The sequence below is a fragment of the Rhodnius prolixus genome, unplaced genomic scaffold (genome assembly GCF_049639745.1).
Source record: "Rhodnius prolixus isolate KJV_2025 unplaced genomic scaffold, Rpr scaffold_9, whole genome shotgun sequence".
Taxonomy (NCBI): Eukaryota; Metazoa; Arthropoda; class Insecta; order Hemiptera; family Reduviidae; genus Rhodnius; species Rhodnius prolixus.
Window position 1 is genome coordinate 824,246 of NW_027411604.1, and position 20,402 is coordinate 844,647.

Sequence of the window (20,402 nt, forward strand, 5' to 3'; positions counted from 1 at the left end):
ACATAAAATTCCGAAACGAATGACACCTTATTCATGAAAATCGGTTCACGCGTTTAGGCGCTACGTTGTTTACAAAAAAGGTAACAACAAGAAGAACAACAACAACAACAAGAACAAGACCAATTTTTGAAAATGCCGTTTTTGCTCATTTTCAGTAACTTTTTTCTCTTAATATATTAAATCTGGGTCTTGACAAAAAAATTACAGTTATAAAGGAGGACTTGCCCTATATTATAAAGAAAATTTGGGAATTTTATCTTTTATAGAAAAAGAGAAAAAAATTGTCAAAGTTGGGTGCTTTTCAACGTTACACTTTTTCGTGCAGTTTTTGATGATCAACCCTTATACAACTGTCCTACCGGACAGTTTTAATAAAACACAAAATCATTTTATTTTTCATTTTAGTCACTTAGTGACTAAACACATTTCTTATTCATTCATCTATAAGTATATTTATTTACTTATTTTTTCATTTTACTTTTTCTTTTATTTATGTTTATATAATTATCTATTTATTTAAACAAATCATTGAGTAGTTATTAAAATACAAAATATACCTATGTAAAATTTAATAAAATGTAAGTAATTGGATAAAAATATGAATATATTATATAAATAATATGTTCTTAATTAAAAGTATTAAATATCTTAAAATAATAATTAAGGAAAATTGGTAATTCTTAAATATTAAGTTGAAATAAATCTTGGTAGTATAAAAGTATGGAAGTTCCGGTTAATCTGTCGAGACTGCAACCATTATCGTGTCTCCACGTGGCGTTTTAACGATTTGCCTCGATTTTCTAATTCTGTGTTATACTCACCGTACAAACATACACACAAACTAAAAAACAACTTTTTTCTAATTAGATGACTTGAAAATGTACATTTCCGGTGTAAAAAATCGATACGATCGCCATACTTCCCATTGACACATCCTCCAACCTGCTCATCGACTGGTAGTCAGTTCAAGTGAGAAAGGTTAAACGTCGACTAGGGTCAATAGGTCACAATAAAACGCAGCTTTGGGAGTGCATCTTTAACTAATTCCGGGTCATTCTGGGTCGCCTGAGGTCATTATATTGAACGGCCTGAATGTTCCAAGAATAAGGACTTTTTCAAAGAGAGTCAAATCTGTGAAGCAAGAATAATTTGGACCAATAAAAGGAGGTCTTATAAAGTGGGAGAGTGTTGCGCGAATATTCTATCTTGGATACAATCTCGAGATTCTGTTACTACACTACTCAAAAGGCTAACTTACATATTTTCGTAAAACTTGGCATTCATACTAAACATCACTCACCTTGATAATAGTAAGCTACCCAGCTTCCGAAAACACCCGTTCTACTCGTACATGTAGATTTAGATTATTAATCACGACTCAATAAGAATCTATGAAGAATCAATCATGACAAGAAATCAATGATATATAACAAAAACTTACAGTTTAAAATGTTAAGTATAAGGGTTGATTAAACGCCAAAAGGTACACAAATCAGCGAGTACCCAACATTTCATTAATTCTTCATTAATATTTAAGTAATTCTACTGCATTAATTTTCATTAATAAGTTATTTTTTAGAATTTATTAGATGTCACAGACCCTTATGCTGGCCATTTTCGTCTACAAAATATATGTTCAAGTAGCACTGTAGATTGACTGTAATATCTAGTTATTTATAATAATCAAACTATTAATTACAGGTTAAAAAGAAAAAAAAATGAGGCTAAAAAATTCAAAACTTTTTTTTATAAAAAACTTACATCAATGATTTTATTTTATTTATTTATTTATTTTTAAATAAAAATCGTCGGTTTAAGTTCATTCTTCGATTAAAGTAATTGTTATTTTATGTAGTAGTCAAACGTTTATAATAATAGGTAATAATTATCTGGCTTTATCGCAAATAATATAGTTTTCTTCAAATACATTCTCAATCTAGGTATTCATACCACAATGTTGTATATATGTAATATAATAAAGTAAATAAGATATGCATATTTTAGGACAGCTAATTATTCCAGGATTTTACTATAAGTAAAATTAGGGGGACTAAATTAAATTACAATTGAGAAATGAATAATTGTTGTTAAATAATCTACTTGTTATTATCTGTGTATTATTTGTGCTCACGAATAATTCGGTAAGACGAATTCAAGACAGTAGCCTACTCTAACTTTGTCTTTTTCTACTTTAACATGCATGTACGTATATATGTGATTTATCATAATTATAACTAAAAAATATTATAAATGAAGTGGCCAGCATAAGGGTCTGTGACATCTAATAAATTCTAAAAAATAACTTATTAATGAAAATTAATGCAGTAGAATTACTTAAATATTAATGAAGAATTAATGAAATGTTGGGTACTCGCTGATTTGTGTACCTTTTGGCGTTTAATCAACCCTTATACTTAACATTTTAAACTGTAAGTTTTTGTTAAGGAGATTTTTGTACCTTTTGGATAGATTTTCCTTTTTGTCTATTTTACAAAGTTACATATCTTCTTTACAGATTTTTTTAAAATTTGGAATAAGCAATTCTATCATTATAATCTGATAAGATGTTAAGTCGGAACCGTAACTACCACTGGAGAGATCTTTTTATAGAATGATTATAGTTGCGTTCCCCCAAACCATCCTCAATAACAATTTTTTTGAAAAAGCGTTTTGAATAACATAGGAAGGTATTTGTACGTAAATAGCAAAATTAAACTGCGATTTCAGTACTTCCTTTTAAGAGGAGTAAGAAAAATAAACTACGATTGCAGTACTTCTCCCTAAAAGGCAAAGAGGAAAGATTTTTTAATCGAACGACAATTCATTGATTTAAATCGGTTCACTCATTGATAATTTAAACGATTGCAGTACTTCCTCTTAGTAGGTGTAAGAGCAAGATGGCACTTGACAGCCACGTAGAGGAGCTTTAACCACTTATTCGGGCTGAATTTTATCAAAATCGGACTAAGCGTTATAGAAATATTGGTAATAATAGTTTTAGAAAGGGTCTTATTTGGGTGGGGCGAACTCCCCTCCTTATGAGGCACGGCGTCGAGACTTTTAATGTGCAAATCTGTACAAAATTTCGATTCGAATGACACTTCATTCATGAAAATCGGTTCACGTGTCGATAATTTGCAACGATTGCTATACTTCTCCTTAAAAAGTGTAAGAGCTGATCGTCGCTTTAATGTTACGTAGGGGAGCCCTAACCCTATCACCCTACCAAATTTTATCAAAATCGGGCCAAGATTTACAGAGTAATTAGTAATAATAATTTTGGAGGGGGCCATACATAAAGGGGGCTAACTCCTCTCCCATTCGATGTACAGCATCGAGACCCCCAAAAGGCACATCTACATAAAATTCCGAATCGAATGACACCTCATTCATGAAAATCGGTTCGCGCGTTTAGGCGCTACGTTGTTTACAAAAAAAGGTAACAACAACAACAAGAACAACAACAAGAACAACAACAAGAACAAGAACAAGAACATTTTTTGAAAAAGCCGTTTTTGCTCATTTTCGGCAACTTTTTTCTCGAAACCTATTAGATCTGGGTTGTTGCAAAAAAATTACAGTTATAAAGGAGGGTTTGCCCTATAATTTAAAGAAAATTTGGGAATTTTATCTTTTATAGAAAAAGAGAAAAAAATTGTCAAAGTTAGGTGTTTTTCAACGTTACGCTTTTTCGTGCAGTTTTTGATGGTCAACCCTTATACAACTGTCCTACCGGACAGTTTTAATGATTGCACTCCATCTCTTTAGAAGGTGTAAGAGCAGGATAGCACTTTGATGTTAAACAGGGAAGCCCTAATCCCTTCTTTCTGCCAAATTTTAACAACATCGGGCCAAGATTTATAGTTATGCCGAGTTTTAATTATTAATAATAATTGGTGAAGCCAACCTTCTTCTGTAGCGTGTATAATGTCGAGACCTCTAAAGTAAAATTTAGAACAACTCAAAAAATATTTAACCCTAAATTTATTAGAATTGATACTTCATGAAAATCGGTTCAAGTCGATTAATTGCAGTACTTCCTCTTAGTAGGTTAAGAGCATGATGGTCTTTTAATACCATGTAGGGAAGAGTTAACCACTCTTACGTGCTAAATTTTATCAAAATTGGGCTATAATTTACAGAGTTATCAGTAATAATAGTTTTAGAGAGGGTCTTACTTCCTTGGGGTAAACGCCTCCCCTTGAGATGCATAGCATCAAGATTTCTAAGATGCAAATCTATGTAAATTTTGAATAAATGACAATTCATTCAATGAAAAAGGTTCTCGTGGTGATAATATGAAACGATTACAATACTTCCCCTTAATAGGTGTAAGAGCAGAACGTCGCTTCAATGTTGCATAGGGGATTCTTAACCCTTTTAACACGCCAAATTTTATCAAAATCGAGCCAAGATTAACAGAGTAATTAGTAATAATAATTTTGGATGGGGCCTTACATAAAGGGGGCTAACTCCTCTCCCATTCGATGTACAGCGTCGAGACCTCCAAAAGGCACATCTACATGAAATTCCGAATCGAATGACACCTCTTTCATGAAAATCGGTTCACGCGTTTAGGCGCTACGTTGTTTACAAAAAAGGTAACAACAACAACAACAACAACAACAACAACAAGAAGAAGAAGAAGAAGAACAAGAACAAGAACATTTTCTGAAAATGCCGTTTTTGCTCATTTTCGGCAACTTTTTTCTCGAAACCTATTAGATCTGAGTGGTTGCAAAAAAATTACAGTTATAATGGAGGGTTTGCCCTTTATTTTAAAGAAAATTTGGGAATTTTATCTTTTATAGAAAAAGAGAAAAAAATTGTCAAAGTTGGGTGTTTTTCAACGTTACGCTTTTTCGTGCAGTTTTTGATGGTCAACCCTTATACAACTGTCCTACCGGACAGTTTTAATATCGAAAATTGCTCCAAAAAAAACCACCAGCATCGATCAACAAATAGGATTCGACTCTGTGACAAGACAACGCTCACCTCTACCAGATCTTTTGCTCACTGATTTTGGCATCAGGCTAAAACTTCCTTCACTAAGCGGCGGGGAAAACAACATTCCTAGAATTCCGAGGACTCAATTTTACATGGAATGAATCGATGATTCGATGCTAATGGGGCTTGATTCGATTAAATCGAACGATTATTTGGTTGAGTTATAAAATTTTTTTTAAGTACAGCTGCTTGAAACAGGCAAAAAACTTATCATTACCACTTAATACTTCCCCCACTGCCTGAACCAAGTGTAAGACAATTCGTTGAGTTCAATAAGTGATTGCGATGGGCGATCATTGAAGAGATAATAACCGGATATAACCATTTTAATCATAATTAAGTGACATAAAGACGAGCAGAACAAGTTTTAGCTCTAGTCAGGGTTGCCCCATCCTTCGGCACTTCCTGCGCTAATTAATGTATCCATAATCTCTTAGAGTAAGTGGTGCCATCTTAACCGGATGTGCAGAAGGAAAATTGCTGCACTAATTAATAATAATTAACAATAATTCTATCTAGTATTCAGTGTTGTATAAAAATATAACTTAATAAGATTGGCAACTTTTTTTTTCTCTGCTTCTAGAAAGAGGATGTAATGGGATCGTGACATCTGTACCAACAAATTGAGTTATACTTATACCAGAAATGAACTTCTTCGTCAGCCTATGTAATAGTTTTTCTGCAACAACTTTTTTTTTTTCAGCAGCGCCCCATCAAATCCTATGTTTCATTCCGTCTGGTTCACCATGAAGAGTTCAGTTTATTAAAACATAATACGTTCAGAACATGTAGTTTTAAAAGGTATAGGGACCATGGGATTCGGTTTTACTTCAACAGAGGTATTGTATCCGTGCTTTGGATTGCTTTCCGTTAAAGGGTGCTTTTTTTTTTTGAAAATGTGATTAAGTTGGCAGTGCTGGACAATATCTTTGATTTTATCCGTCGTAGCAAGCTTGTTTCATTGATAACCCTGGCTGGTTTCGGACTTCCGTTCATCATCAGAGTTAGATTAATCCGTTTGGTGTACAGATATCGACTTCACTTCCGTTACCATCTCGTAAATAATAACTACGTCACTCAGCCAGTAAGCGTAGATCGAAGCATGAATCTTTATTTCGTTTGGGTGAACCATATTTTTGGCGGGGGGCGCAATTTATATTCTTGTTCTAAAGATAACTTTGAACATTAAGTCACCAACATGAAAACTAAGCCTTTATACGATGAAAATACATTCATATTTTGATATTGTACAACATTTTAACAACTAATTAAATTTAGTAAGCAGTGTTGCACTGTACTCTATAATCCTAAATACTCGTACAAAACAATAATACCAACCCATCTGTATTAATAATAATAATTCCCTAAATAGCTGAACTGTAGAGAATTATTACATTGCTCTGTGTTGGTAATAATAGTATATTCAGAGATAACTTCAGAGATGAATTTTATGGTACACATAAATAAGCCTCATTAAAATGTAAAATACCATGTTGATTGCTGTTATTTAAAGATATATTAATCTGTACACAGTTTTATGGAAAGACCATATTTTTCATTAGTAAGCATACAATTTGGTTAAAAATTCATGAACTATTTTGCAGAATGGTTCAACCCTGGCAAACTATGGTTATACACTCATTATTTAACATATTATTCCATGGAAATACGATTTAAGGGCACTTTTTAAAAGAGCAATAATGGGCGGATTTCCGTTTAAAGTGCCATTACGATGGTTTACTTACACCCACTCACTCACATTCTGTTCAGGATCATTGTACAAAATGTATTTATAGAAAAGTATCATTTTGTTCCAGTCTGTCTCCAGGCAGAGACATAAAACGTAACTGTTTTTGGAAATGGCCGAAAATTCACAATCAAGTTTCCATAAAACAAAGATTTGGGTAACCAGAATTTAAAGAATGAAACTTTCTGATTGAAGACTTAATATACTTAGAAGCGAGCTTCGCCTTTTTCGAACCCTTCTTAAATAGAACCTAAGCATATACAAGACTCTGAAACAACACACAGGTGCGTTGCTTTCCAGTGCAGTTTTGTGGACGTCCAAATTCTATTTAGTATCTGCAAGTAGCATGGAATAATATATCGGATAAATATTACAAATTTTGGGTGCTGCAAAAAAATAGTGACAGAAAAACTAATAAAATTTAATAAATTTGCAGTAAAGTATGTTTGCTAGTCGCCACGCTAGCCGAACGGTTAGAGGCTAAACCCGCAAAGCTAAGGTGTATTGCGGTACTAGGCTATATTCCCCCGGGCTATACCTTTAATGGTTAACATGAGAAATTTGCAGTAAAGTATGTTTGCTAGTCGCCCCGGTAGCCGAGCGGTTAAAGGCTAGACCCGCACAGCTAAGGTGTATTGCGGTACTAGGCTATATTCCCCTGGTCTATACCTTTAATGGTTAATATGAGAAATTTGCAGTAAAGTATGTTTGCTAGTCGCCACGATAGCCGAGCGGTTAGAGGCTAGACCAGCAAAGCTAAGATGTATTGCGGTACTAGGCTATATTCCCCGGTCTATACCTTTAATGGTTAATATGAGAAATTTATAGTAAAATATGTTTTTGCTAGTCGCCACGGTAGCCGGAGCGGTTAGAGGCTAGACCCGCAAAGCTAAGATGTATTGCGGTACTAGGCTATATTCCCCGGTCTATACCTTTAATGGTTAATATGAGAAATTTATAGTAAAATATGTTTTTGCTAGTCGCCTCCGTCCACGACACCTAATTGGTAGTTGGACGTAAAGCCCGCCTGAAAAAATAGTGATGGAAAAACTAATAAAATCTATTCTGATTTTGTTTCAGAAACTGGATTGCTCCGCCCTTGAAGTCTTTAAAGGAAACTACGTCACTAGTCGAAGATGTTGAATCATCTTGAAGAGACTGAACTGGAAATCAACTACAGTCACGAAACAACCATATTTATGTTGAATAACTTGCCTCCAATTTTTGCGAATTCACATCCAAGTCCTGTACCTATTCGAGCTTGAAACACTTCATTCGCCCGAAGGCTGTCAGATCAATATTCCGTCTGCATTCTATCACATCACTATTTCTAGTTAGAGATGAAGATAACTAAGGAAAACTTTACGTGTAGTTCATTTATGACAGAACATATGATAAATAAAACAAATAATCCATAACTGTTCTCCTTATCGTCAAAAAAAGAGGACACTGTTTATAGTTAAACTTGTAATATAAATGCTGAGTTTAAATTTAAAGTATATCTCCTTAATTAAAACTTACAATTTAAAAAGTTGAGTATAAGAATTGATTGAACGATAAAAGGTACACAAATCAGCAAGTGCCCAACAAATCATTCATACTAGAGATCGTAATTTCAGTTATATAGAAATGTTCGAAAAAGCATGTGTTTAATTGACATTTTATCAATTTAAGTAATTTTACAGCATTCAATTTTCATTCCCCCAGACTAGACTTACAAGAACGGAACTAAGCAGACGCTATCGACCACTTAAAAGACTCTTAGACGATAGATCTAAGCTGTCTCTGGACAACAAAAGACTGATTTATACTTCTATTTTGAAACCCATCTGGGCGTGTATGAAATAGAGCTGTGGGGTTCAATCAAACGCTCCAATCTCCGAAGGAGTCTAATCTCTTCGATCTAAAATACTTTAAATATTGTAAACGCTCCATTTTATGTCTCCCAACCTGGACTATACACACTGACCTTAACATTCCTTTTGTCCACACAAGTCGCTGAAAACAAGATACAGAAAACTTCACTTCAACCTGCAATCTCATATACATATACGTAAATCCCTCTAGCTCAAAATCTTTTTTCTAGAACTCTTCCTGATAAACGGGGGACAAGATGTCTTAAGAGACCGTCTGTCCTCGTGATCTCCTCTCAAGTGAAGAGAGTGACCAATAGTCTAATCTTTTGGAATGTTACAATTGGAGTAACTTCTCCACTCGTTTGCTCCATTTGTTACTCTGTTATCATTGTTACTTATTTGTAATTGTAGCACAAATATATGCAAAAAAATATTCAATAATAATGTCTAGAATTTATTAGATGTTACAGACCCTTTAGCTGGCCATTTTCATATGCAAAATATTTGTTCAGTAAAATGTAGCAATCATTTAACTTCTTCTTCCTGAAAAATGTTATTAAAATGTGGCGAATAATTACTGATTATCAGTTAATCATAGTTTAAAGAGAGGGTCTTCTTAAGTCAAGGCAAACTCCCTATCTAAAGTACAGTATATACCATCGAGATCTTAAAAAGTCATAACTACATTTTTTGAATCAAATGACACTTCATTCATAAACATAGGTTCATGCGTCGATAATTTTGAAACGATTGCAATACTTCCCGTTAATAGGAGTAAGAGAAGGACGACGCTGTAATATTACGTAGAGTATCCATAACTCCATCATCCTGCCAAATTTTATCAAAATAAGGATAAAATTTACAGAGTTTTAATTAGTAATCAATGTTCAAGATGGGGGCCATACATAAATGGGGCTAACTCCTATCTCATTGGAATTACGTCATCCAGGCTCTTAAAAAAAAAAAAAAAAAAATCTACATGAAATTCTGGATCACACAACATAGAAAAAATAATTTAAATATTATAATCAGCTGTTTCATCACTATTTATACACATATGTTATAACCTTCATTAATAAAAGATGCAACTTCTCTAGGAAATTATTCTTTAGGGATGGACATCATATATTCTGGATTTAGATTTCCGAGAAAAGACGGCCTAAAAATTGAAATTAGGTCACCACCCGGGAAAGAGAAGCGTGACTAACAACTTTTGAGAAAGTGAGATGGTTTTCAGGAAATTCGTCTGTATCCTGACGATTTTCCGGAAAAACCAAATAAAAGATTGATTTTACTAGGGAGGGGAGTAAATTTGTGAGGTTACGGAATTTTTTACTCCAATTTTAAAGTTATCTGAGAGAACGAAACAGATCATTTTGATTCACAACTGACGAGTCCATCAACCGTTTTTGACTGTTTATTTTCAAATTGGTAACCCGCAGGCGCGAAGTTCCGAACCATGACGAAGAATATTCTAATACCGGCACAAGACGTGCATCGAATTGTGGCTGCTTTATAGTGTAAAAATTGTTTGGCTACTTATTCCCGACAGTACATTGAATACACTCTCAATTGCCAGTAGACGTTACGCGATTTGTGAACAAGCTATAAAAAGCATTATACAGTGCTGTTGAATAATAAGGGTTAATTTTTAACGTTAAATAATGAACTAGATGCTGAATCACTGAAATTCAGAAACCTCTCAGAATTCTTCGATCAATAACACTTAACAATGTATCTGAAGTAAGAAATAAAACTGAAATCTGACAGGTCATTTTCTCAATTACAGTAATTACTTTGGTAAGGTTTATTGTTAAATTATCTGTGATTAATTATTATATGTTTTTTTTAGTTTTGTATAAAACAATTCTTTAAATAAAAGTTATTTAGGAAATTGGACCACTGAATAGAACAACATTTGCTACCTCATTTAACAGTGTTACCGAACATTGCGTACGTACATGAATGTCTATTTTAAGTTTGCTTGTGACCTTTTAATCCAAAACTTAAAGGTGTATTGTTCATTTTCACAGATTCAAAAAAGAATCAGGCAAAGAGATGAGAAAGTTGGTAGAATGAATATCATTTCCAGAATAAAATCAATATTACAATAATATAATTGTTTTCAGAACAAGGGGGAAGAATATGTTGTTCTTACCTTTTAAAGGATGCATTCTGAAGGCACTCCAAAGGCATATGTATATGGTTAAGTATTTATTATTTCTTTTTAAAATCAAAATCTTATTGATTTGATCTAAGAAATTACCGTTTGGTGCTAAGCTACGAAGTTTTTAATTTACTATCAGTAACCAAACCAAAACGAAACTAAAAAACATTAAACACGATTGGAAGGTTATTTTATGGTAGCAATAGTTTCAAAAACTGTCACACTTTATTTGGTTTGGTTCCATTTTCACATTTAAAAAAAGTTACTTGTAAAACTTGTGTAATTTATAAGTGAATAAAATTTAAAGGAGTTTTTGAATCAAGAGGAATTTAGAAAATAAAATTTGCCTATTAGGTAAGTTTTTTAAAGAGGATATCGTGATTAAAATTTAAAGTATGTGGCCATTTCTTATCAAAAGTAAACCATTTTTAGTAAAGTAGATCATCTTTTAGTACAAATAGTGCATGAAACAATTAAATGCTAAATTATTTCATTTTTTTTGAATGTACTTCCTGATTCATTTTGTGCATTAATAAAACTTGGCTACACAAATTAAAGTTTTTTTAAGAGACATATGAATTGTAGTTGAAAATTGATTAAGTAAGTGTTAATTGTCAGAGTGATTTTGTTTGTAGTTGGTTGCAAAGTGATGATTTCTAGTTGCCGAATTGAGTTCTTCTATCTTCTACATTTAATTCTTCTGTTGTACTACGAATTCATAGAATTTGGCTAGGTTTTGAGAACCTTTTTTTTTTTGGCATTTGGTCAACTCTGACATAAGTTTTTTTTATGATCACCGGTACAAAAATCATAAGTTGTTACCAATAAGGGCATTATTGGATGGAGAATTGATATCTTTTAGTTAGCGTGCCCTAATAGCTTGGAAGGAAGAGAGCGATGATCATCAACACATGTCGCAAGAAACTAGTTCTCTGGTAATCTGCTACATCGTAAGGCTAAGTTGATCACAGAGCCTCAAAGTCGCAAAAGATAACGAGGAGTTACCGATGTGCTTGTCAAGGAGGGAACCTTCAGGATACTTTGAAGCACAGAGCCTTTTTTTGCGGCATTTCGTATAAATGCACTGTCGAAAGATGGCTCCAAGCAGGGACTCTTGGTTAGCTCTTAAGCCAACGCTAGTTATTTCAATTCCTCTCTTAAAAAGGCACTGTGTACACAAATAAAATTTAATAACGTTTAATTTGTAACTATTATAAGTTGATTGAACTGTTCCTGAGTTGTTCAATTGATAGATTGAGTAAAATCTGTGGTTTTACTTGAATGTTTTAACAAATGTGTAATGCTTGACAGAGTATGAAGCAAGTTGAGTTTTTATAACTTGTACTTAAACTGAAACAAATATCATGATTATGCAAGGAGGGGAAATAATCAACTCACTATAATTATTGGAAAAGAAAAGTGAGTGGGGATGGCTGTCCTTGAAATATTTATGAAATTTTGAATCAACAGACAACCAGTTCATACAGTCATCGATAAGTATTTAACATTCTTTTATAATTTTTTTTTTTTCATTATAGAATTATTTTCAATATACGAGTAGTAACATGGCGAACTCACTTAAAGGAAGAGCATTACATTATGTATTCAAAATAGCGGATAGAGCCTTAGCCATAAAATTCTTCAAAGATGTACTCGGCATGAAGGTGAGAAATATGGTTTATTTCGTGTATTTTTACCTTGTATTTTTTGTAGTATGCTGTACAGATATGTTGTCCATTCTTAAAGGTACTTCGACATGAAGAATTCACAGAAGGTTGTGAGGCTGCTTGCAATGGGTAATTAAGTTTTTCTTACTTCCGTCAGAGAGGGTAAGAAAGAAAAAAGTATTTATATCTGATTTTATTTTTCTTGTTTGAAGGCCATACGATAATCGTTGGAGCAAAACTATGGTTGGTTATGGTTTCGAAGATACACATTTCGTGATGGAACTTACTTATAATTACAATGTGGATACCTATGAAAAAGGTAATGAATTTCTGGGCATTACGATTCGTTCACGTGAAGTGATTGCACGCGCCAAAGCGACTAGATGGCCAATAACACAGGATGATGAGAAAACATATTCTTTACAAGCGCCTGGTGGATTTCAATTTTTCATTATTGACGATCCACAACCTCAAGAAACTGGTAAGTAAATGGCATGCCCTTATTTCGAGGTGTAAGCTTTCTTAATATATATATTGGAACGCCAAAAGAGATGTACCTTAATAAAAAGCTCCCATATTTAGTTGCTAGATTTAGATATTGGAGCCCCGCTCGGATCATCGTTGTTATGTTGAGAATATGCAAGATTCAGTGCGGGGAAAAGATTAAGAAGTTCCAACTGTACTGCTTTCGTATTGAAAGAACTGTACCAGTTACGTTCCGCAGAGTATTTCCCAAGTCTTAAGCTTAGTGCTTTAAGCTTTAACTGTAGAATAAAAATGCATGAAAGGTTGCAGCGAAGCTGTCCCACTTACTCGAGCTTGAATTCCTGTTGACGGAGGACGTTAATAATTCATTGCACCCATCGTATAGTTGAAAGTTATAGAAAAATGTTTAATTAATTATTTGTTAGTTTAAACCATAACAGAGAGTCAAAAAAACCAGGATTTTCTCTCATTGTCCCGTCTAGTGAAGTAGATCTAGGCCAACGCTGCATCTATCAGCTTCTTCCTAATCCACCACAGTCAGTTCTAGTTTACTAACAAAAGTGATTTTTTATTTTTTTTTCAGATCCTGTGGAAAAGATATCACTAGCATGTTCAGTTATGGATAAAACAATCAATTATTGGCATTGTGAACTAGGATTCAATATTTTGGAAAGAGATCATCATTATGCTGTTTTCTCTTATGGGGAGAAACAAGCAAAAATACAGTTTCTCCAAATAGGTTAATTTATTTAACAATTAAATTATATTTATTGCAGTATTATTTTTTCAAGGCCCAACTTTTCGAATTGTTTCGTTTAGGTGAACCAATTGAACGTGGTACAGCGTTCGGGCGTTTAGCATTCGCCATTGCCAGCATAGATTTGCCATCTTTAGAGAAACGTATGAAGGATAAAAACTTAACAATATTAACACCATTAATAACGTTAGAAACTCCGGGAAAAGCGACAGTGACTGTCATAATATTGGCCGATCCAGTAAGTATTATTACAATATTTAGAACTGTAATAGTTTTGATGCTATGATCTCGGCCAGCGTACCATCCTATCCCGTTTATTGTAGAAAAATCAGAAAAGCACAAAACATATTTGGTGAAATTTTTACGTAAAATGTGATAAGATGTAAATTATAGAATACATTTGCAGCTTGTTTTGCTCGTCTGCACTAGGTGTAAGGAAATTTTCAATACTAAATAATCATTACTATTTTGTGCAATTGAAATCGATATAGACAAAATAATAATTATTATAATGGTGGTAATTCTGCTCAAAATTCAATTTGTAACTAATATATTTCTAATTAATAGCCCTCATATAATAAGAGCGTTTATTGCACTCAAACGGACTCTTTAGAAAGAAGCTTCATCTACTTCTCTCTGATTTCAGATCATTCTGGCATAATAAATCGTTATAAATATTTATTGTACTTGGCAATGTTTTTACAAAATTTTAGGGAAATCATTTAAAGTCTTTTTCAAGAAAAACTGTATTTAAATTATGTTGACCACTACATATACACCTACACCAATTTGTAAAATTTCCATTTTGTGTGAGAGTGTGTAAGGGGACCTCAATACTGATTTTCTGATGGAAACACGAGAATCACAAGAGAAAAATAAGAAGAAAAAAAGTTTTTCCACAAATTTTAAATTTCCTAATATTTTATTATTAATTTTTTTCTAGGATGGACACGAAATTTGTTTCGTAGATGAAGAAAGTTTTCATCTATTATCTGAATTTGATCCTCAAGCTGATGTATTATTACTTCGATATCTCCGAAAAGATGCAGAAAGAAAAGGGGAAGGAAAATCACAAACGATTGTGCCTTAAAATGGGAATTAGAAACTTATGAAAAATAGTATTTTTTTGAAAAGGAATATTACAGAAATTATTCATTTAATATAAACAATAAGTTGTATACTAAAGATGGTTGTAAAATATATTTATTTAATATAAATTTATTGTTATTAAAAATACTTGTGATAAAAAGATTATTTTTTTTTAAGAGCAAATGAAGATTTACATATGTAATTAGTAAAAATTTTGTTTTTATTATTATTTTACTTATTTCTTTGAAAAATTGTTCGTCAGATTTGGGAATAGGTCCAAAATTATGCCTTAAATAAAATTATTTACAATTATCCAATAAAAACCTAGTTTAAAAACATTAAAAATATTTTATGAAACAACAAAAATAGTACCAACACGTTGATTTTTTTTTTTAGCTTGTGTCATCATCTTCTTCTTCATTCTCGTCTTCATCAAAATCATCATTGCGGTTCATCCTTCTTTCAAAATAGATATCATTATCGATTTCAATTTGTAGCGGACAGTCGGGTATAAATTTTTTATGATTTTTCGTAAGTACTACTGTTGTTTTTGTTGTTGATGAAGATTTACTACTGCTCACACTGTGATGATGTTTAGTTCTACTGTTGCTGTGCTCTTCACCACGAATTCCTTTTTTATATTCTTTGTTTTTATTACCAAGTTTAGTTCTTAAATCTTTTGTGGAAGTTTTATGATGATATCTATGATCATTAACTTCATCCTCACTATCTTCTGAATTGGCACGTAACCTGTAATAAAACATTAAGGTGATTTAAATTTGATTGCAGTTTAACAAGACTGAGCCTACCCAAAAATAATTATGAGGTTTTTAAAGGCTATGACCATTTGGCACCCTTTAATAAGAACCCCAAAAAATGGGTTTCAAAACACACTACTAGTTTTACTGTATGTAACAAACGTGACAAAACATGTTAGACAATTTTTAAAAAGATAACGTCTTCAAGGACGAATAGAAGTGTACATCATAACCGTATAGATTAAATAAAGGCGGTAAAGGACCAGCTAAGTTGAATGGTTAAAAGATTTTTGAAAAGAAAAAGAACTATATGAAGAGAGAGTTTGCTAGATGGAGGCATATGTATATATCATTCAGATAAAAGTCCTTTGGAAAAGTTACGGCAGGTAGTTAGTACAGATGGGTTGTAAGAAAAGAAATGAAGGAGGGGACTCTAGCTCAGTGGTTAGCGTACTGTATTCCCACGCAGAGATCCCGGGTTCCGAATCTAAGCTGCCCTCCCTTAGATTTTCTCTTCCTAGGAGCTTCTAACGTAAAGCTCTTCTTACAAGTCCGGCGATGGACAGAATTGTCTATAACGAGAGAATTCTGTCCGGTGGGCAACAGTGTATTGATAAAAGCTGCGAAAGTCTTCAGATGTTTGACGCGCCTTAAATTAGGGGGGGGGAAAAAAGTCGAAATGTCAAATTTAACCTTTTTGCGATATTTCGCTTTTGAGTTGAACCAATGAATACACAAAATCGAAAATCTGCACGATATTACGGCGGCAGACACTTTTGAACTAGTAAACTTTATTTCATTTAAATTTCAACACTTACCAAGTATCTTCATCCGGTTTTTTTCTTCTGTGTGGTAAATAGTCATAATCATCAGTTAAATTAAGAAATTCTTCATCATAAATGTCTTCTCTGGCAGACCGTTTTCTACTTAATCTTTGTCGTAAATCCACATTTTGTTCAATTCTAAAAAAAAAAAAACAAATGGATTTTTTTTACCTGCAAAAACCTAAAAAGCAAGAAAAAGCAAAAACCTAATAACTTCTCGTTTTTAAATTGTGATCGCGTCAAATTCTGAATTTAGTTCTGAACTCATCCTTTGAGCACGAACAAATTTAACTAAATCAAGTTTTACGTTTGATATGAAAAGAATTATGATGGTATCAAATTGTTCACTTAATTTTATTTAATTGTTAAGTACAGTCTAATGCAATGTTAAACAGGATTAAATAATGAATTGCAAAAATTTCGAATTTGAATTAATGACGTTACCGGAAGCGAGCAACTTTTACCACACTTGTTTTGTTAATATGAATTATGAAAAATTGATAAAATTCCTAGTATGCTGAAAGTCCTTGGAATGTCAGTATTTTAGTTCACTGGTGCCCACACAGTGAACACTGTCGGCCTCCGTACAGTATTTTCTCGGTTACATTACTTGCCAGTTACTTTACAACTGCTTCGCGCAATGAGAATTTCCAATATACTTCCATTAAAGTCAACTCCTTACCATTACTGTAATGATTTTAAAAAATGAAAAAAACACTTACTGGCTCGTTCGAGAGTTCATTTTTCTAGACAAAATCTTCTTTTCTTCAATATCTGCTTGCATCTTTCTGCCAGTCAAAGAGCTATAGCTAGTTACGACTCTAGGATCTTCTAAGAGGTCTTCATCCATTGAACTCTGATGACCACCACCGCCAGCAACGGCTGGTATTCTAGTCGTTTTACTCAGTAATTCTCTAGCATCTCTGACAGGAAGTCTTTCGTCTTGTTTTTTGGCAGCGGCTACATTAATCAATAGAATATCATGAAATTAATAAAGGAATTTCGATGCTTAAAAAAAACACACTTCTTTTATGTGTGTTTTCTTAACTAATATATATTATTTTGATTCTATTACTTCTCATTTCAAAGTAACTCCATTCTTTAGCTATGTCCGCCCAAGGATTTCCACTGTCTGGCCGGAATTTCTTGGCAACTTCATCACCTTCGTCTAAGAATACAATGTTTCTGCCAAGAGGATCAGCTGTAGCAGATATAAAATTATAATTACAACATCTTAAGTTAAAAAATAACGAGCAATAAGTTATCAACCTCTAGGGATCCAAGGAACGGAGATCTGCGGAAAAAAATATTTATATTTTACCCTCTAGTAGGACGAGGGTAAAAACTTAAAACGTTTTTGTACATTAAATCTTCGTTTCTTTTAAATAAATAATAATTTACGCATTTATGCTCGTAAAAAAAAAATATATAATATGAAAATAAGGTGAATTGAACCAAAATCTAAATCAGCATAATAAGCGTACACATTTTAATTAAAATTGTTAAGGGTCATTTTTGAGACAATCCCAACAAATGAGTTCTGTTGACCACCCAAAGACACAACCAGCGTTCATATCCACAGACCAAGTAATAAGCGCCGTAATTTTTATAACTTCATTTTTCTTAACTTCTTACTTTACGCGTTGATGAATTACAGAGAAAAAAATGACTAACAATTCACATTAATTTGTACTATTTGGGAAGAATTTCGAAAATATTCCTAAGTTATCTGATCATCAAAAAGGTTAAAACCACCCTATTCAAAAAAACAATTTTATGGTTGTAATGAATGCTTTCCAATGTCTTCAAGGGCGTTTAATGACTAGAAAAAAATTTAAAAATACCAGTAATATTTACCATGTTGAGAATGAACAGGTTTATTTCTTCTTTTATCAGAATATGTAGCAAATCTGACTAAAAGGTTTTGCGCAAGTGGCGAAGCAGGACCTCGCCTCCAAATTCCGCCTGGAGGCAGTGTACAGCGAATATCTTCTTTGTTAATGAATTCTTCTTCCTAAGGGATCAAAACTATATCTCCTGTAACTCTGTCTTTTAATTATACAAGAATTTAGTGTCAGAATAGTTAATTCTAGAGATGACCAAACTCTGATGCTAAGGAGACCACATACAATTAATGAAAAGCTCTCCTTAACTATACAGGGATTTGCGCAGGATTACACAAATTCTACTAGTTATGTAAGTGTTATGAATCCTATTTGTACATTGTCAGTTTTTTTTCTGTCTTTCTGTAAGATCTTTGGGTAAATACATTGTTTGTCTGGCATTGACGCTCTCTAGTAATGAATGAGAGAGACTCTAGATATTTTTAAATCCTAGGTTTTTTTTTAGTTACTCACAGATTCATCACTTTCCTCTGGATTCTGACCCTTTATTCTCACAGTACAATTAAGCAATGCTTTTGCGCACATTTCTTGATCTAACCATACTGCATTACCTTATCAAACAAACAAAATTCAATGCTAAATACCATCAGTACTAAATAGCAAATAGTTATAATGAAGTTAAAAAAAACTAAAACAACTTACATGTTTTATCCGTCAACCATTCAATGGATGCAGGAGAATGGGTTGAGAACAAGGAAAATATATCTTCAGTTTTCATATGATCTGTACCGTGTAAGTGTAAAGCTTCAAGACGGGTATTTTTATTTATTTTCATTCTAAACAAAACAGTTACAATTTTTGAACAAAATAAAATAACTATTAACTAATAAGCAAGAAGAAAAGAGTATATCCTCGTACCTTTTATATAATCTTTGCACTTTTGGGTCTTGAGGTTTCGATTCATTTTCAATTGGTCCAAATCTTTTTGCCCTCAATATCTTCTTCTTTTCTTCTTCCTAAAATATATAATTTATTACTTCAATTTTTTTTCTGAATAAAGAAATTTTACGCCTTACTCAATGAAATACTATATTTTTAAAATTCTAAAATTTTCATTTAAAAATCCAGAATTGGAACATAATTATCCAATTATTACATATATTCGTGATATTTCTTCTGTTTTCCGAATTGTGAGGCTTAAAATTATGAAGTTTCTTATTTAGTGGCCAGTTAGGTTTTTGAAAACAATGTGTTATTTACATTATTGTCAACTTGAATTGTAATTATAATTTTATGGGTGGGAGGGGGGACATATAAGTGTGTCTTGTAGTGAGACGAAGGTATGTTAGCTCCCAAAAAGGTTTTGGACATAAATAAAACCTCGAAGAAGGCTATATATCGGGAAAACCCCTCTTTAAACCAGGAAACTGACAACTTTCTAAACACATAATTAAAAAAGAAGATTTCATCCAATTTTCAAAAAAAAAAACATTGTTGTTGCTCTACTTTTGGAGTACCTTTGGGAGCTTTATGATTTTGGACAGCAGAAAACGGAACGTACACTGATATTAATTAAAAATGATGGAAAAACTAGTGGATTTTAACTATGGTATGTCATAAATAAACCATGGAATTCTGACAGTTCGTTAATAAAGTTTACAACTATTCATAATCCAAAAGAGCAGCAGAAGGGTCACAAAGGGAGCAGAAATTACATTAATGACTGTTTTCAAAACTTCTGCTCTTTTGTAAAAAAATACATTTAATCTATTTCAGTAAAGGTAACTTACTGTAACAATATTAATATTTGAATCTTCAATTAATTCTCCATCTTCTATTTCAGTTAGACCACGTTTATTTAATGTGATTTTCTTAAATCCTGCACTATTAAAATCAGAATTCATGGACACTTCCATCATAAACACATAACTAAAACTGCACTTCTAGAGAAAATGTAGAAAAACGTCATCTTATAAAGTTAATAACAAAATTGCTTTCAAAGCAAATAATTTTTTAAAATATAAATATTATTTGACAAGTTCACGTAAACACAAACATACTCACGAATTAGGGTGATTTTTTTGGTTATGCCAAGGTAATGGTAGTATAACTTTGTTACGCTAAATGGTAATAGCATAACTTGGAATGGAACCAACATTTGTGACGTACATAGGTGCGTGCGCATGGGAATTTTAACCGT

At 32.7% G+C, this 20,402-nt stretch overlaps 3 protein-coding genes and 1 long non-coding RNA gene across 10 annotated transcripts in view; 2 read left to right on the top strand and 2 right to left on the bottom strand.

The window, feature by feature from the left end:
• LOC141454427 (uncharacterized) overlaps positions 1 to 8,250 on the top strand; it is a 131,722-nt gene extending 123,472 nt beyond the window's left edge. Inside the window, exon 3 of the long non-coding RNA XR_012458715.1 lies at positions 7,835 to 8,250. This is a non-coding gene — a long non-coding RNA (uncharacterized lncRNA). The remainder of the gene's footprint in view (positions 1 to 7,834) is intronic.
• The window catches only part of LOC141454420 (beta-1,3-glucosyltransferase), a 136,213-nt gene extending 125,252 nt beyond the window's left edge, over positions 1 to 10,961 (bottom strand). The window contains exons 1-2 of one of the 2 annotated variants that reach the window (XM_074128638.1): positions 10,769 to 10,961; positions 9,083 to 9,153 (exon numbers count right to left, since the gene is read on the bottom strand). In XM_074128638.1, coding sequence (XP_073984739.1) covers positions 9,083 to 9,153; positions 10,769 to 10,806 — 109 coding nt within the window. In that variant the 5' untranslated portion in view covers positions 10,807 to 10,961. The remainder of the gene's footprint in view (positions 1 to 9,082; positions 9,154 to 10,768) is intronic. The other variant, XM_074128641.1, reaches the window with a different exon arrangement.
• LOC141454423 (glyoxalase domain-containing protein 4) lies at positions 10,078 to 14,921 on the top strand. Of its 3 annotated transcripts, XM_074128646.1 has the most exons (8): positions 10,078 to 10,410; positions 10,740 to 10,815; positions 12,316 to 12,441; positions 12,524 to 12,573; positions 12,657 to 12,925; positions 13,514 to 13,669; positions 13,750 to 13,925; positions 14,631 to 14,921. In XM_074128646.1, the coding sequence occupies exons 2-8, from the start codon at positions 10,756 to 10,758 to the stop codon at positions 14,775 to 14,777; spliced, it is 984 nt and encodes a 327-aa protein (XP_073984747.1). In that variant the 5' UTR covers positions 10,078 to 10,410; positions 10,740 to 10,755; the 3' UTR covers positions 14,778 to 14,921. The 3 variants fall into 3 exon arrangements, with proteins under 3 accessions (XP_073984747.1, XP_073984746.1, XP_073984748.1); XM_074128645.1 differs by lacking the exon at positions 10,078 to 10,410 and having other exon boundaries at positions 10,660 to 10,815; XM_074128647.1 differs by lacking the exons at positions 10,078 to 10,410; positions 10,740 to 10,815 and adding an exon at positions 10,988 to 11,131.
• Positions 14,873 to 20,397, bottom strand: LOC141454418 (uncharacterized). 4 transcript variants are annotated; one of them, XM_074128633.1, is made up of 10 exons: positions 20,267 to 20,397; positions 19,993 to 20,145; positions 19,121 to 19,218; positions 18,905 to 19,038; positions 18,716 to 18,813; positions 18,216 to 18,372; positions 17,434 to 17,559; positions 17,081 to 17,318; positions 16,353 to 16,496; positions 14,873 to 15,526 (listed from the first exon to the last, which is right to left on the bottom strand). In XM_074128633.1, the coding sequence occupies exons 2-10, from the start codon at positions 20,119 to 20,121 to the stop codon at positions 15,169 to 15,171; spliced, it is 1,482 nt and encodes a 493-aa protein (XP_073984734.1). In that variant the 5' UTR covers positions 20,122 to 20,145; positions 20,267 to 20,397; the 3' UTR covers positions 14,873 to 15,168. The 4 variants fall into 4 exon arrangements, with proteins under 4 accessions (XP_073984734.1, XP_073984735.1, XP_073984736.1 ...); XM_074128634.1 differs by having other exon boundaries at positions 19,993 to 20,142; positions 20,267 to 20,378; XM_074128635.1 differs by having other exon boundaries at positions 20,263 to 20,281.
• Positions 20,398 to 20,402: the final 5 nt, after the last annotated feature.

What these genes read in the sequence shown, in the direction of transcription:
- LOC141454423 (XM_074128646.1), top strand. Translation starts at nt 10,756, where the DNA reads ATGTTGTTCTTACCTTTTAAAGGATGCATTCTGAAGGCACTCCAAAGG. An exon ending in TGTGAGGCTGCTTGCAATGG is followed by an intron (nt 12,574 to 12,656) that starts GTAATTAAGTTT and finishes TCTTGTTTGAAG; the next exon opens with GCCATACGATAATCGTTGGA. An exon ending in AATACAGTTTCTCCAAATAG is followed by an intron (nt 13,670 to 13,749) that starts GTTAATTTATTT and finishes TGTTTCGTTTAG; the next exon opens with GTGAACCAATTGAACGTGGT.
- LOC141454418 (XM_074128633.1), bottom strand. Translation starts at nt 20,121, where the DNA reads ATGATGGAAGTGTCCATGAATTCTGATTTTAATAGTGCAGGATTTAAG. An exon ending in ATGGTTGACGGATAAAACAT is followed by an intron (nt 18,814 to 18,904) that starts GTAAGTTGTTTT and finishes TTGTTTGATAAG; the next exon opens with GTAATGCAGTATGGTTAGAT. An exon ending in ACCTGTTCATTCTCAACATG is followed by an intron (nt 17,560 to 18,215) that starts GTAAATATTACT and finishes TATCTGCTACAG; the next exon opens with CTGATCCTCTTGGCAGAAAC.